Here is a 17322-nt window from a genome sequence, read left to right on the forward strand (position 1 = left end):
AAACTCCCAAAGATTTGTGTGTGTTTCTCCCTTTAACATTTTAAGTGGCCTTGAAAGGTATTCTTTACGATTGCTTTCACAAAGAGTTCTTTCATAATTTTTTTCTCTAGTCAACAAACCTATGTAGGTATACTTAAAATAGACTCAACCATTTTATATTTTGATTTAATGCTTCTGGTCAAACATATCTTAGAATAGTGAAAACCAAATTTTCCTTGAAGTTAAGTGTTCTATTTTATTTCAGAAGGCTACATATAATTAAAGAAGACAGTGAATATGAGGAACACACATCATATGTATGTATGAAAATGTTATAACGAAACGCATTGTTTTATGCATTTTCAAATTAATTTACAATAATATTAAATAAATTTTAAAAGTGACCCAGTAGTATAGTTCATAGTACCCAACTAAAATTTGAACCTAAAACACATTTATTTTGACTCTTGCTCTTTTTTTTTTTAACCTAAATGAATACACTATTTTTGTATTAAAAGCTTTGCTCATTATCTCACCCAAACTGTACATTGGTGTTTCTTTCTTTGAGTCTCTTTTGAAATCGTAGTTCCTGTTTTAATTTGAATGTAAACTACCCCATAGGCTCATGTGTTTGAACTCTTGGTCTCCAGTTGTTGGTGCTATTTTGAAGGTTGTGGAAATTTTAGGAGATACAGCCTCACTGGAGGCAGAAGATCACTAAGAGCATCTGTGAGGTTTTGTGGTCCTCCTCCACTTCCTGTCTGCTCTGTGCTTCCTGACTGATACACACAGACCACCTCACATTTTTTCCACCATGCCTTCCCTTCCATTAATTAGAGGTATCCCTTCTTAAATGGTGAACCAAATTAGACCCTTCCTTCCTTATGTTGCTTCTTGTCAGAATTTATCACAGCCATGAGAAAAGTAACCAATAAAGTGCCTTGACCCAGGTAATCTTATCCATGTATACTCACAGCCTGGTTTGTGTCATCACAACTTAATGAAACAAGCCTCATGTTTCTCTTCATTTTTTTCTCTCTCTTTCCATTCCTGGGTGACGATTTGGCCTGATCTGACTGCTGATTTGATACTGCAGTTGAGCAGATAGTAGCTGTGTACCATTCTGCTTCCAAACAGAAGGCATGGGACCACTTCACAAAAGCCCAGCGTAAAAACATCAGTGTTTGGTGCAAACAAGCTGAGGTTGGTAACTTTCTACTCTGGTAGCTCCTTTAGGGGACCGTTTCCTTCCTTAACAAGTTATTGATTTGGAGTTTAACAAGAATTAAATAGTGCCAAGCTCCCATGGTCTCAACAAGGCCCTAATGAAACACTGAAATGTGTTCTATACCCTGTCAACATCCAGACCACCTGCTGTCAGAAGGGTAATAAATGTGCACATGTTGTCTTAAATGCATCCTGCTGGATAGAAATCTTCGTAGTGAAAATGCACCTGGGATAATTGTAAGTTTACTTCTCCACACTAGCTAGTCTTGAGTACAATAATAATTACTGACCTATGCTTTTAGCATTAGTAATATTAGGGCTGCCTTCCATTTATTAGAGTGCATTGACAGTTGAGTCTGGAAGCTGTCTGCTGGTACTTGGAGCAAAGAAATTGCTGAGCTTCCTTTTTCAGATCTGTCCAGCTGTCTGGGGAAGTGGGAAATTTAAATGGAAAAAAGGAGTGTGATTTCAGATCAAGGTCAACACATACTCTTCTGCTTTGGGCTCAAGTAAATCTGTAGCATAACACTACAATATGTGTAATATGATTAGGTTACTAGCCTGAATCTAAAGTTAAAGCACAGCAAGGCTTGTTTCCAATGAGCTTGTGGAAATGGTTTCATAGGTATCACAGGTTCTTCTGTGCCTGTAGGTTCTCCTTGCCTGGGCCTGAGTATTTTTGTTTATAAATATAGCAACTTTTCCAACTTCATCTATGGTTTATTTGGCCATTTTGGTTCTCGAGTTCCTGTTTCTCTTTTTCCATGCTGATAATTGCACTTAGGGCATTGTACATTCTAGACAGACACTGTTCCATGGAGCTGCAGCCTCTGTACCCAACAATTTGCACTGGTTCTCACCTAAGTGTAGTACAAGCTGTTTAGGGACTGAGAGTCTAACAAGAATCTAAAGTATCAGCTTCTGTTATGTTTGTAGTTTAGTGAATAGAGTAAGTTATTCAGCATCTCTTGATGCCTATTTCTTTATCTGTTAATTGGTGTTGATAATAATGAAACCAAGCTTATAAGATTAAATGTTTAAGAAATACATAAGCAGTTTGAAAATGTAAATGGTGTATTTCAATTTATTATTACATAACTCAATACAGGATAATGAGTAGGTATAGAATCCATATTTTCCATGTAATAAAAAAACTGAAATGCAGAAATGTTAAATGATTTCACAAAATTATACAAGTAGGAAGTATAGTTGACATTATTCTCCTCTGAGCTCTGCTACAGACTTCAATGTCGTTTTGAACAAGTCATCTCATCTCTAGCCTTTCAAATGAAAGCAATATTCTCTCCACACTGCCCTTCTGTGAATAAGTAAGCAATATGTATGGGAACAGTTTAAAACCTCAACAAACATTTAAGGAAAAAGTCCTAAACTTGTATTGATTTTTGATCCCTGGCATCATGTTGGCACTCAAACATTTTCAATCTTGGAAACATTTTAGATTCTGGATTTGGTGGATTAGTAATTCTTAACCTGCATTAAATGTTCCCTTCTCTTTAATATACATAAGCCTGCATACATTTTAGAAGTTCTAAGATCTAAGCAGTCCAGAATTTTTAAGGAAAGGCCTGCCAGTGCAGAGAAGGAAGGGACTACTTCCAGAGGTAATAACCACCAGGCAATAAAATATCCCCCAAAGTAGATGTGGTAGCTCACACTTGTAATTAATTTCCAGCAGGCTGAAGAAGGAGGATCATGCATTTAGTGCCATCCTAAACTATACAGTGGACCCTTAGCTCAAAAAAGTTCCCATTAAGGCTCTGCATATACCAAGCCCGACTACCTAGGGAGTATATACTTTACGCTTAAGTTAAATTAGGGCCATAATAAAGATGGCTGTTGTAGTGAACTGGACATTTCTCTAGATCTCTAGACAACTGCGAATCCTAGACCCCCATTATACAGTAATGTAAAGCCTCCTGGCAGGGGGATGGTAATAAGATACATGGACATCATGATTTGCCAAGAGCTATCTGTTCCGTCTATGCCTTATTGACTGAACCTGCTTCCTGTGTATTTGACTGGGTTAAATCAAGGCCCACCTTCCTCAGTCTTGGTACCTAAAACTACTACTGATGATAGTGAGACATAGCTAGCTCATGACTTTCCTCTGATTTTACATTCAACATTGAGACGAATCTCATGGCCTTCCTTTAAGTTTACCTTCCCTAAACCCCATAGAGTTCTTCCACTTCATATTGCTATCTCTTGACACTGAGAAGACTTAAAAGATGTATCGTATTGGAAATGCAAAAAGCAATCCTCTTAAGATGGGGATGCCTATTGGCACCACACTGAAAATCAGAACAACTCAAAAAGTCAGGTGTTATGACAAGTTCTTTCCGGTTGCCTCAGAGAACAAATCAGCTGGTGAAAACCTCATGTCACATGGTACCTGTTCCTTGTCTCACTGTCATGCATCTGCCAGTATTCTTATTCTTCTGAGTGAGGAATAGAGAGATGATGAACTTAGAAAAAAGCCCATCTTTGAGAAAATTAGATGCTGTGAGAGAACATGCCAGGCTGGCTAGTTTGGTAATGAGTCTTTTTAATGGTTTTTACTTTCATGGTTTGGATACTGGAAATGACACAGAAAAAAAGATGCTAAGAGAGGGCTGAAGACCCTCCTCTTACTGTAAGTGCTGCCTACAGTCACTGATGCATTTACTATGGGGACTCTTTTCTACAGAATCCTTTGAAAATCTGTGTTTTGAGCAAACTGACCTATAGCAGTTGCTACCCTTGGATAATATATAAAAACTAGAATCATAGCCATAAACATTAAGAAGATAGCCTCTTACAGCCTTTATCATAGAAGATTTTACACCATTGAGCTTAAAGCAAAGGGCTTTGATAAACATTAAGAAGATAGCCTCTTGCAGCCTTTATCATAGAAGATTTTACACCATTGAGCTTAAAGCAAAGGGCTTTGATGATTGTAACTGACAAAATAACCTTTTCCATTTACTTCCATTTCATACTCTGCAGAATATTTGTGGATGGATAATGAAGTCGTCTGTGTACCCTTGTTTTAGTACTCACTCGCATTAAGACTGGTTGTTGGCTTTCGGCCATCCAAAAGCATACTAACCCAATTTTACATCAACATAATTTGTATTTCCATTATTTACCATACAAGAGACAAACCTGTGTTTGTGAGTTGCTTCATTTTATTAAGTGATATCTCAGAGTCAAATTGTTATGTTGAGCGTACAAGCCACTTATTTCCCTAGCCTCTGTTCTTTCCCATTCCCTCCTGACTCCTTTCCTACCATAGTTCTTGTTAATACTGGAAAAAAATACAGGTTAGTAGAATCTGGTTACACATTTAATAAGGAGTGTTGATATTCTGGTAATAATGTTCCTATCATAAAACATGAGTAAGATCAATTTAAGTCCACATAAATTTTTCTGAAACTGTAGTTAAATAATTAACGTGTAAAGATTTATGATTTGCTTACTTTGTAATAAATCAAAGATGTCAGCTGGTACAAAGTGATTCTTTGCATGTGTTTCTCTGGTTTGTTTGCTTCTATATGAAAGCACATTTTGTTCTCCACTGTGAAGCAGTGGAAATTTCTAAGTTTCAGAAAATGTCTCTACCATTAGAGAAGACTTAAAGTCAATACAGTGCCGTTCCAGAAGTCCCTAGTCATTCATTGTTGAAATCAAATGTAGCAAAGGGGGTGGCATGGGAACTTTAGGGCCACTTATTTTTAAAAAGTGTTCTGTCAGGGACATGTCTCAGAAGATTTCATCTCATGATTAACATGGAAATTACTGACCGTGTTGTTGCATGCCATTCCCATATTTTGGTTGCAGTGCTGTATCAAGATGTCAGAAGGAGAAATGGATACAGCTATTACTTGTGATGCTGTACTTCAGTGGCTAGGAATCCACTCCCTACCCTATCCTATGGCTAAGCTATTTAGAATACCATTTTGGGTGCATACCACCTTGTAGTCCTTTACTCTAAAAGTATTTGTAAGGATTTCTTTCTCAAAGCTTTTCTGGTCTGCCAGAAAGTAGATGCAGAGTACTTTAATGGTAAGGGTTTCCAAAAATTAACAGTCTCACTTTTCTTAGAAGTGCGCTGTCATTTGCCAAAGGGGCCTTCTCAATTTTCTTTAATATGGTACCCCATAGCCTCTGCTACTCTCTTTGCTTCTATTCCAATTGTGTGACTTAGTAATGGGTATTTGTAGAAAAATAATGAGATGAACCTTGGGGTTTTCATAGCAAAAGTTTGTATAGTGGACAGAGCAGTCCTCTGAGTAACTTAGAAAACAAACTTTCCCTGAGTTTTTCTTATTCTCATTTTATATTTAGCTAAAATAACTGATGGTTCTTATCTATGAGGTATTTTGAAGCATTTAGGTAAACATTGCCCTTAAGTATATTTCTAGGAGCATTTAAAACTGTAAAAGATCTCTAGGTAAGACATATCATGTAGTTTTAGCCTTTGTAGTTCTGAGATTGTAAGCTGTTTTGTCAAACTGGAAGCAAAAGGATGCTTTGTTGATGCTGGAAAGCTCCAGGATCTGTCTTAGTTTTAAGACCTTGCTGCCCTGGGATAGTTTCCTAGAATGAACACAATTTACTTTCCTGAGAAATGTAATACCTTTATCAGTGTTAGTGACATGTGTGTGAGTTGAGAGTTGGTCTCTGATTATACTCTGTGACAGCCTATGTTTTTATTAGAAATCTAGAAAGCCACAGCTTTTTCTGATGCAGTAAACTGTACAATATTTGAATTTGCCAGTGTCAAACTTTGTTATAATCACCTTCCCATAACAGCTCTGATGATACCTGAAACTAAATCTTATGAGGTAGAGTGCATTCAGAGGAATGAGAAATTCCCTCATTGTTCTTCATGCAATGAGTCTGAATAAGACATGGCATATCTTTTTCATAACACAGCCCTGTAAAGTTCATTTACCACAAGCAAGCCATTATTTTCTTCTATTTTAAGTAAAGTCCCTGCAGTACAGAGGTACTATATTAGCATCTGATTTTTCTGCTACTTCTTAAGAATTAGTAATGATACTAAATAACTCACTTTTTAAAGAGTCATTCATTTAGTGTTAATGAAAACTTATCTGGAATTAGAGATCATTTTCCCTGATAAAGGAATTATAAAGGAAGATATTAGGATAGTGACTAACTATAGCATTGTTAACAAATCCATTTGAAGGCCAGACATGGTGATGCATGGCTTTAATCACAGCACTCAGAGGGCAGAGGCAAGAGGATCTCTCTGAGTTCGAGGCCAGCCTGGTATATAGAGAAAGTCCCAGGGCAGCCAGGACTACTTAGTGAGACCTTGACTCAAAAAAGAAAACAAAAGATAAGAAGAAAGAAATCAATTTGAAATACACATATTGCCATATTGCTTATAAATTGGATGGTTTGCACCAGATGGCTTTAGATATTTCCTGTGTTACAACCCAGTAGGAGTTCTCAGCTTAAAACCTAGGAAATTAAGAACAATCAAGTGATGTCTAAATTATTTCAAATTGCTCTAACATGTGTAGCTCTCATTCTTACTTGTTTTGGTATTGTGTGTGTGTGTGTGTGTGTGTGTGTGTGTGTGTGTGTGTGTGTGTGTTCATATGTATGTGTATTTATAGGTGAGGGTGTATGCGATCACAAGCATATATTTGACAACCAGAGAACCACATTGAATGTCTTTCTAAACCGTTACTACCATCATTTTTTTTGAGATAGTGTCTCACTGAACCTGGAGCTTGCTGACTCAGCTATACTGGCTGGCTAGGAAACCACAGGATCCTTCTGTCTCTACCTCCCCAACACTGGGATTACCCATTGCACCAATTCCTCATATTTGCATGGCAATAACTTTACTAGTTGAGCTATTCCCCTAGCCTCTCTTTCCTAAATTTATAAAGAAACCTTCTCCAGTGTGAGCTTGATCATTCTCTGGGATCATCATGACTTCCACAGCTTCTTTTCAGCCTGGAAGAACTTTATTCAGCATGTCCTATACTGTAGCTCTTTTGATGATGACTTAATTGCATTTACTTTTTCTCCAAATGTAAAATTCTGAATAGGGAGACATTTTATTTTTTCCACAAACATTAATGAAATTGTTTCACTGTGGATTTTCCTCTCTGTAATGTAGCATTGTCCTCTATCTACTTTGTGTGAGTTTTTCACTTTCTTTCATTTCCTGTACTCAGATTATGATATCACTAGAAATACTTTTTCACAATAAACCCTGCCTTGGGTTCACTGAGCTCTTTGGATAAGTGGCTTAATGCCCTTTGTCAAATTTAAGAAATTATTGGCAAGTATTTCTTCAAATATTTTTATTCCCTTACTCTATTTCTGGAATTTAGTTGCATGGAGGTTAAACTTTGATATCCAATCCCACAATTAACTGAGGTTCTGTTAATATCCATCCAACTCTTTAAGCTGAGTAGTGTATCCTACTTCTCTCTCCATTCACTGCCCCCCACCACTTCCCATGTGCTCTGGGGGACTTGTCCCTTCCCCCTTCTGTGAGGAACTTTATATGAATCTCTTAGAATATGAAAGAGAAGGGGAGGAGAGGAAAGCACATGCGCCTAGGGAGATTGAGCCAGGGTAGGAATAGAAGACAAGAGAAAGAGAGAGAGGTAGAGAGAGAGAGAGAGGGAGAGAGAGAGAGAACATGAAAGAGGGAGCCATTATTGGTTTGAAGAGAAAACTGAACCTAAAGAAAGGTCCAGAGCCCTACAAGACTGCCACCAACTAACAATTTGAGCAACCATGGAAAGGCTACCATAAATGCCCTTCCCGGATAGTGAGATCGATATCTAACTTATCCACCATCATGGAGCCCTCATCTAATACCTGTTAGAAACAAAAGCAAACACCCATACATAAACACTGAGTTGAACTAGAATCCAGATGCAGATGGAGAGGACAAGACCACGTTGCAGAAACACATAGAGACAGATGACCTGAACAAGGAGGAGCTAATGGGCCCCCAGACTGATAGCTGGGAATCCAGCATGGGACTGACTCAGACCCCCTGAATATGTGTCTCAGTTAGAAGGCCTGAGTAGTCTAAGGGAGCTCAGACTGTGGAACCAAGATGGATTATATCCTGGTGCACAAAAGGACCTTGTGGACACATCCCCCATGGAGGAACACTCCCTTAACCTAGAGACAGGAGAGAAGTCCTAGTCCCTACTTCAAATGACTTGATAGATTTACATGACCCCACCTGAATGGCATTGCCCTACATGTGGAATTGGGGTGGGGGAATGGGAGGGGAAGGTGGTCAGGGTGTATGTGAGGGGGGAGAGAAGGTAAGAGGGAGGGAGGGAGGGGAGGAGAGGGAACTGGGATCGACATATAAAATAAAAAAGCTGGGTAGTGTATTGTGTAGTGTTCTGCCAGTAGCCTTTAAGTAGCCTCATACACAGCACCTCTTATAGGACATCTTTCTCTGAACAGCTTTCCTCACACCCAGATGTATTTCTGGAAAGGTTTACACAATGGATTTCAATCCATTTCTGATGAATTAACTTAGTTTTGTGAGTCATAAAAGTGTAGTGTTCAACAAGAGCTACTTAGCCTTGGGTTAGTATGCCTGCGTGTGTGTGTGTGTGTGTGTGTGTGTGTGTGTGTGTGTGCTTACGCACACATGTGCGTTTCTTGTTCATATCACATCTTAGGTATGCTAGCTGTTCTTGTATGTGCTGTTTTCTTATTTTGTAGTGATTTTTATCACCATCTAATCAACCCCTCATTATTATACTTTCTATGGTAAAAAAAAAATTCTTCAAATTAAGTATTTCTTGATTAAATTTTTGTTATGCTGATTGAATTCTGTCACCAAATGTTAAAAATTCATTTCATTAACATTTTTACTGTACAAGGATATGTGGAAGGAAATGGCAATAACATCATAAAGGTCTACAATAAGAATTTTTGTTTAATGTTGAAAATAAAGGAACTTTTCATTTCTTAGTTCATTACTTCAAGACAAAAGAACTCTTGTCTTCTTTTGTTTTAATGTAAATGAATCTGTGGATTATTTTTAAAGTATGTGAACTTCTGATGAGATTCCCTAACATTTTTTCTATATGAACACAATTCCTTTATACAAGGAGGGTAGTTACATAGCTACTTTATTTATTTACTGAGTACCACAACTGGATCATTTCAGGGTTGGTCTCCATTTATTGTTCTATTTATGGAAAGTGTAATCTCAACCTAGTTCCTGAGATGTTCAGTGATTTTGGTGATTATCCTAGATATGAATATTATAGTGTAATAATTACAGACTCTGATATGTTCTTCCCAAATATTCACTTTATATTCTTGCCCTTAAGTGATCATTTTAATTACTTGTATTCAAGCTAGAGGTTTCTATATGTTAGACAGCAGTTTCAATAACAGCTTAACTCCTTTAGCCTTAGCTAGGCTGCTTGCACTCTTGGTTGAGAGATCAGGCAAAACTTGAAAAGAGTTTATATACACAGTGTAAAGAATCTCTGTGTGTGTGTGTGTGTGTGTGTGTGTGTGTGTGTTTTCCTCTCTCCCTTCGCCTTCCCTTCCTCCATGTTGTCCTTTACCCATACACATATTTCTCCTTTCTAACATCCCCTCCTTACTCTCCAGTGACTGTTTTCCACTAACCACTCTCTTGAAATTGTTTAGACCACAGAGGCTGGGTTTTCTACTAGACATCTAGCTACCCTGTGACTAATTCTGATCTGCTCTTAAACAAAAGACTTTATAAAAACTGGGAAATGTGTCCACAAGTGTTTTTGCTTCTTCCAAATGCCAATTCTTTTTCATAATATGCCTGCATTTGTTCTCTGTCCAACGACATCAAATAGTTATGTAGTTTGTTTTGTCCAAACATTATAGTTATTGCCCATGAGAGAATTACTAACAGCTCATTTTTGCTGTATTTTCTGAAACTACAAAATCTTGGTTTAGAGTTCTGTTCAGGAAATGGAGGAGAGGAAATAGCAAAGTTAAAGGAACCAACATGGGAAGGTATAATGACAAAACTCTAAAGGGAAATTCCAGAACTTCATGCAAGTAAGAGCCAAGTGTGCCTTTTAGTGACACTGTTTTGGTCTCATTGTGTCATTGCCTCTTTAAGCACTGTCAAAGTTTTTAATATGTCCCCGTACATCTGTCCATTTCCTCAACATTTTCCAAGTCCCCCCCCTAAAAAGCATGCCTTTTAACCTTAGGAAATTCGCAACATTCATAACGATGAATTAATGGGAATCAGGAGAGAAGAAGAAATGGAAATGTCTGATGAAGAAATAGAAGAAACAACAGAAACAAAAGAAACAGAGGAATCAGGTAATGATAATTCCTGTTTGTTTTATGTAATAGACATTAATTTGCAGAAGCAATATTTTCAAACCTTTAAAACAAGGTACGGTGTTGTATATCTATGTCAACCCATCACACTGGACACCAGATAGAAAAACACTGATGGGCCTGTAAGAGTAAACACTGGCTAAATATCAAACCCGTGTCTATAGAGTTTTCTATATTCTTCATATACCTCTTTTTCAGTTGAAGTATCCAATTTAAATGTGTGCTTTTTCAAAAAATAAAACCCCCACTGGACATTTTGCCATCATTGTTCCATATTTTTATTTGGAATTATTAATATTCTGTTCAACTGTGCATGAATGCTAGATTACTTATACATTCTACCCAAACAGGTAACAGATAGATATATGATTTTAAATGTTAACAAATTATATATATAGCAAAGGACATAAAGAAAAATACAAAGTTGGTTATATAATTTAGGAGAAACCTTCAATATTGTTTAGGGTTGGAAGATGGCTCAGTCACTTAGGTGCTTAAGATGCAAACATGAAGACCTGAGTTTATATCTCTAACATCTGTCTTAAAAATTAAAAGCTATAATCCCAGTGCTGAGGATGTAGAGACTGGAAGATCCTTGGAACCTGCTGACCAGCCAATCAGTAAGACACACATTTAGCAAGAAACCTTATTTCAAAATGCAAAGTGGGGTGTGATGGAGGAAGATATCCAGCATTAATGTCTACTTTCACATGTCTGTGCACATCACATGGTAACACATATACAATTTTACATAAGATTTTGAATTAATGCATAAAATTAAATATTACCATAAATAACAAAATTAAAATCTACAAAGTGATAAATATCTGAAGTAAATAACAATCACAGTTACTTGGAAAATATATTAGATACCAAATAGGACACCTACAAATAGGTGTCTGGTGAAGGCTTTTATTCTAGTCTAGTATAATCAGGAACTCACAATAAGATAGAAGCTATGGTGTTGATACCCAGTAGACCTATAGGGTAAGCCTCATGAACCATAAGACAACACCTTACCCATTAGTTTCATCATAAATTACCATGGATTGGAGATTATCACAAGAGTGAATACCTGCCACCAGATCAAAATTTGAGGTAAACAATTGCAAACAATTTTAGGACTTTAACTATAGGAAAGTACAATATAGCAAAACATTATGTTGGGGGGTATGACTCAGTATGTTAAAACATTTGCTTTGGAAGTCATGAGGACCTGAGTTCAAATCCCCAACAACTACATACAAAGCCAAGCATAGCCATGGATGCCCATAATCTCAGCACTATGGGGGGGGGGGCGTTGGGGACACACAAGAGCATTGAAAAATGATACAGCAAAATACCCAACATCCTTCTCTGGTGTGTATATACACATGTGGTCATGCACACCTGCACATACATGTCATATACCACTAGGCCTACATTTCAAATATCTGAATACTAGTCTCAGATCTAGGAGAGACTTTTCCCTCACTGACAATCATCTTCCATGTAGGAGGACATTCTGATTGTCCAAAACTCAAATCTGCATTTTCCAGTTCCCACATCAAAGTCAGAGGTTCTGGTCTCATGCAAGCAGTCTCCTAATCTTCAGTCCATAAACAGAAGTTCTTCCAGAAAAAAAAAAAAAAAAAAAAAAAAAAAAAAAAACACCATCAAGTCAGACTTTTTAGGCTATCCATTAGTTATTGCAATAGAATTTTCTCTATTTTTTGATACACTTGATCCATAAACAAACAAACTATTGTCTGCACTAGATAATAAGCATTTTCAGAATAGTGAATTGATGCAAATAAATACTACAAACCTGTAGTCAAATTAAAGGAAAGTCTGTAATAAAAATGGAGCTATTCACGAAGATATATTATAGCAGATTAATTAGGACTTACAGTATTGTCTCTACCTCAGTATCTCCAGCATCATATTCACTGCTTGTACATTCTTATAGTGGACTAAATGCAACCTAATTTTGAGCATCCACTTGATGGATTGTATGGTTTGAAGAGTTACTGTGGAAGGTGAGGGGTATGTGGGAAATTCAGTCTGAATGCACTTACTAGGGATATGTAATTGCGTTTTGCTTCTGTATCTCTTCTGAGTTAAAAGCTGTATTGGCTACTGCACAGAATCTTATTCGTTCAGAGACTGGAAACTCCCTGACAGATCATCTTATAGCTATTTTCTTTCCTGTTCCACATGCCAGGATGCTGCTTTGTCAAATAAAGCTATCTACAATAGACTTAATGGAGCTTACCAAATAGCTTTTCTCCCAGAAGGTTTCAATTCATTTTAATTCAAGGACTTTTGTGCATTTTTTTCTTCCCCTCGATCGTATCTAATTCTGTTATCTCGCTTCTGTAGTACTCAACTGCAGAAATCCTGCTCGACGTGAGCCAGCAAGAGTCTCCTTGGTTTTTATCTAAATCAGCTACATGTTTTAGCTATCACTTGTTTCCAATTAAAAGCTTAAGCAAGGAGATCTCCGAGTTGTTTTTGCTCACTGTGCTTCCCAAACTTGAATTCCAGGGGCCTGTAGTGCATCCATGGTTATCTTTTACTTCTCAAGAAAAGTAAAACAAGCTGCATTACCTTGGAATGCCACAGAATTTCTGTTCTTCCCAAAACTCTGTGTGTGCTACAGTACTTGAAATGGAAGAAAGCAATCTAGTAAACAGGGAAAGATCACAGCAGAGCAAACTGTATATTGTGAAATTATTTCATTCTATTGTTAATTGTGTACCCGGTAAACAGAAGAGCAAGAGAGGTTGTTCTTATCTACATATCCCTTTTGCCTTCTTTAGTTAGATTAGTGGTTACCAAGACTGGTCCACCTAAAAATCATCTAGGTGTCCTAAAGGGTACAAGCTGTCAGTCATGAGATACACATTCTAGAGATCTGGTGTGTACTACTGACACTACAATGAATAATGTATTTTGTATGTGAAATTAGCTGTGAGAATAGACATTAAATGTTAGCAACTCCATGTAACTTTGTTCACTGGTGGATATGTAAGTAGACTAGACAAATCATTGCACAAAGCATACTTCTCTGGAGAAAATCTGTTGTAAACCTAGAGTATATATAATTCTTTATCAGTCATATCTCAATAAAGTTGAAGAAGATTAAAATTTTTAAAAAAATTAATGAGATGCAGAGAGTCTATCCCAATAGGTCTTTAATGGTGTTTCAGATACTTCAATTATTTAGATTCTGGTGGTTCAGGAATCAATTAAAAAAACAGTGAAATAGACAAATTTCCTTCATTGTTCTAGCCAAAATATTCTCTTCCCTGTTTCCTCCTCCCTATCATTGAGTTTCCATTATTCTCACTTAAGAATCTGACCAATTCCTAATTACAATGTCCTGCAAGCTGAGAAAAATATAAATATAAATGTAAGTATAAATATAAATAAATCTTCATGAATTAAAAAAAAAAGATTTGCTGCTAACCTTGAAAGGACTGGTTAGAATCCAGCCAAGGCAAGAGATATCACTGTGATCCTGAGTAGCCACAGCCAGTAATAATTGCTAGGGCTTTGAAAGGGAAACGGATTTAGATAGGAAGAACAAGCATAAGAGATTGCCCTGATGGTATGGGAGAGTAGAAGGAAGAAGGAGTCAATGATGTGAGGAGGCATGGTGTTGTGGATGGTTCTTCCCTCCAGCCTGGTTCCATAGCCACATCAGCCCCAAATAAACACATGGATGGATGCAGTATTAATTATGAAACTGTTGGCCAATAGTTTGGGCTTCTTATTGGCTAGCTCTGTCTTAATGATTGACTCATTTCTGTCTATCTATGTACTGACACAAGGCTGTGGCTTGCCCGGTAATGTCTGGCATGTTCTTACTCCCCCGGCAGCATGGCGACTCTGGCAGGGTCCTCCCTACTTTTCCCAGAATTCTCCACATCTCATCTCGCCTATCTTACTGCCTCATTGGTCATTGGCCCAACAGTATTTTATTCATCAACCAGTAAGATAAACATATACAAAAGGACATTCCCTATCATCTTCTCTTCTCTGTCTAAATAAAAAGAAGGGTTTTAAATTTAACATAGTAAAATTATATATGGCAAAAACAGCTATGAAGTAAAAACTATAGTTAACAATATTTAGTTCATTAACATTTAGCAAGATTTAAAGAAAATATTCTCTCATCTATCCTATCTTTGTGAGTCTAAAATCTTATATAACTTATCTTATATAACTAAGGAAAGCCATAACTATAACTGTCTTCAATTCCATCAAAGACTACAGATGGATAGTATATAAACTCGATACCTGGACAGTCACTAGAAGTTTCTCTGTAACGTTGGAGCATCCATCTTCAGCCCATTGGCTATAGTGTGTCTGGCAGACATCTCAGCAAAGCAGGAAATCTGAAATTGTCCCACCTATATTGGCAGTTTGTCATTTTCCTCTGTGTCCTGCAGAATACCTGGCAGATTTCCATGAAGCAGGAACCCTGCAGGACTTTCCCATCTTATTTCAGCAGTATGTTACTCCTTTGGCAACATCGTGACTCTGGCAGTCTCCTCCCTACCTTTCCCAGAATTCTCCTTAGCTCATCCCACCTATCTTACTGACTCATTGGCCATTGGCCCAACAGTGTTTTTTTTTTTCATCAACCAATAAGAGAAAGATGGTATGTGCTGGGGGATAAAAGATCAGGTAGGCCCAAAAGGTCGAAAGTCCTAGAAAAAAGAATGGAAACGGACTCAAACTCAGAAGAAGCTTACATTCTAATGAGAATTTTCTCTGAGATAAGAGAAAGTATGTATGCAGCCCAGACTTCTGTGTCTAATAAGAGATTGGTCATCCATTAATCATAGAAGCTATTTAGAAGTAAGAGACCATGAAGCACAAGGGATAGATACTGAGTACATATTGTAGGAAACATGGAAGGAAAAATAGAGTTGAAGGATCCCTTCAGGAAGGACCAATATGATTCCATATTAATCTAGCTGCCTAGTTCCACAACTTCCTTTAAAATTACTCCAAGGCCCAGGAGAAAGAACAGAGAAAGCAATAGACTAGGATGGTCAGCTTGGTCAGAGGTTTTCAGGGGGCTGGAGAAATGTAGGGAGCTGAGGAGTTTGCAGTAGAATCTATCCAAAAAAATCAATTAACTGGCTGGAGGAAGTGGACCACTCCCAGAGATTAAGGATTTAAGAATGAGAACAGAATCTTAGAGTGATGAAGAGCAAAGAAACAACTAACAAATAGGGAGTCTGTATTTGACAGAGGGATGTAGGTAATATAGAGGGGAACCATGGTGTCCCAGATGCATCCATGCTGGCAGAAGACTGGATACAGAGAGATCATAACATATAGAGGCAAAGATAAAAAAGGTTTGGTAAGACCAAGGGAACCGCTTGAGATTTTTGCCTGAACCACTTTGCAGTCGCCTCTGTAGGTTGTACTTATATTGTCTCCCTGTCTGTTGTTTTTGGCTCTTTACCCATTGAGAATTGCTAAGGCTCAAATTTGTCGTGAGCCTTGAGAGAATTGTTGCACATTTTCCTTCTGGCATCTTGTAACATTTTCAGCAGCTCCTATAATAAAAATTTCTAAGAGTTGCTGAGTCACTGAATATACTTGTTATTATTTGGTTTGTTTGTTTGTTTGTTTCCATCGAATATTTTTAATGGCACAAAGTCTGTTTTGGTTCTTAATTATACAGACACATGTCTGAGATTCTGCTCTCCATGGCTTCTCTAGCAGGAGATGTTCACAGCTGCCTTCATATTTTCATCTTGTCAGGACAAACTGGCAACCCTCGGATCTAAGAAGCAATTGGCTTCCCGCATAAGGAATAGTCAGAAAAGTGAAGCTGAAAGCCAATGATGGCAGAATGGGAACACATTCACCATACTGTGCTCTTCAGTATCAAGACTGATGGGTTCACCAACTCACACATAGTATTAAAAAGTAATATTGCACATGTCAGTGTTCTGGCCATGTATAAAAGACTCCAACTTCAGGCATGAGCCCAGTGAATATTAAGTCTGTGAAAGAAAAAACTTTGTGGCCTTCTTAAAATGACAAAAAAAAAAAAAAAAAAAAAAAAAAAAAACCTTTGTTTCAGAGAGCAGGAAATACGTTTTATAGAGAACCCCACCCCCGGCATTATAGGTGATCACTACCTTTTTTGTTTGTTTGTTTGTTTGTTTGGGCTTTTTTCTAAGTGACAGGTATAAACTGAGATTATTATGTGTGAACATTATTATGTGTTCTTGCTCTGTCCGTGCTCATCACCCTACCCTTTCCCCCAGGCAGGACACTCTCGCCCCTCATTTTCTCAGAGGGAAAAAATATTCTCACACTTAAACCAGAGATTATATGTCTAAGCACTTCCCTTTCCTGAGCTGTGCATCTCCATGTGACATGCAGAACTTGATAATAACATGCCTGTAGTACATGAAGAAACAAAAGGAGGAAAACCAAAGTAGAAACAAACAACTGTCCATCTGTAGGAATCAGGATTTACAGAGGAACTTGTATACCTATGCAGCCCAATGCCAGTTTGAGATGCTGTCCTTGTTACTGATCCAGCACACAAAACAAAAACTGCATCCTTGGTTTTGGGGATGGTTACTAGCCTTTTCCTATACCATTTTGTTCATACACGAATCACCCTTCGTGTATGCTCTGAATACCCGATGAAAAGTATCTCAGCTACTGTGAGATGGCATGGGTAGATAATATTTAGAGATCTGGAACGGCAAGTCTCTTCAA

The 17322-nt window shown here is 37.5% G+C and overlaps 1 protein-coding gene across 3 annotated transcripts in view; it reads left to right on the forward strand.

Annotated features, from left to right (window-relative positions):
* The window catches only part of Enox2 (ecto-NOX disulfide-thiol exchanger 2), a 261719-nt gene that overhangs the window by 222748 nt on the left and 21649 nt on the right, over nucleotides 1-17322 (forward strand). For all 3 annotated transcript variants that reach the window (XM_051178965.1, XM_051178966.1, XM_051178964.1), the window contains exons 8-9: nucleotides 1076-1182; nucleotides 10446-10560. In XM_051178965.1, the coding sequence (XP_051034922.1) occupies nucleotides 1076-1182; nucleotides 10446-10560 (222 nt within the window). The remainder of the gene's footprint in view (nucleotides 1-1075; nucleotides 1183-10445; nucleotides 10561-17322) is intronic.

Source organism: Phodopus roborovskii, unplaced genomic scaffold (genome assembly GCF_943737965.1).
Source record: "Phodopus roborovskii unplaced genomic scaffold, PHOROB, whole genome shotgun sequence".
Taxonomy (NCBI): Eukaryota; Metazoa; Chordata; class Mammalia; order Rodentia; family Cricetidae; genus Phodopus; species Phodopus roborovskii.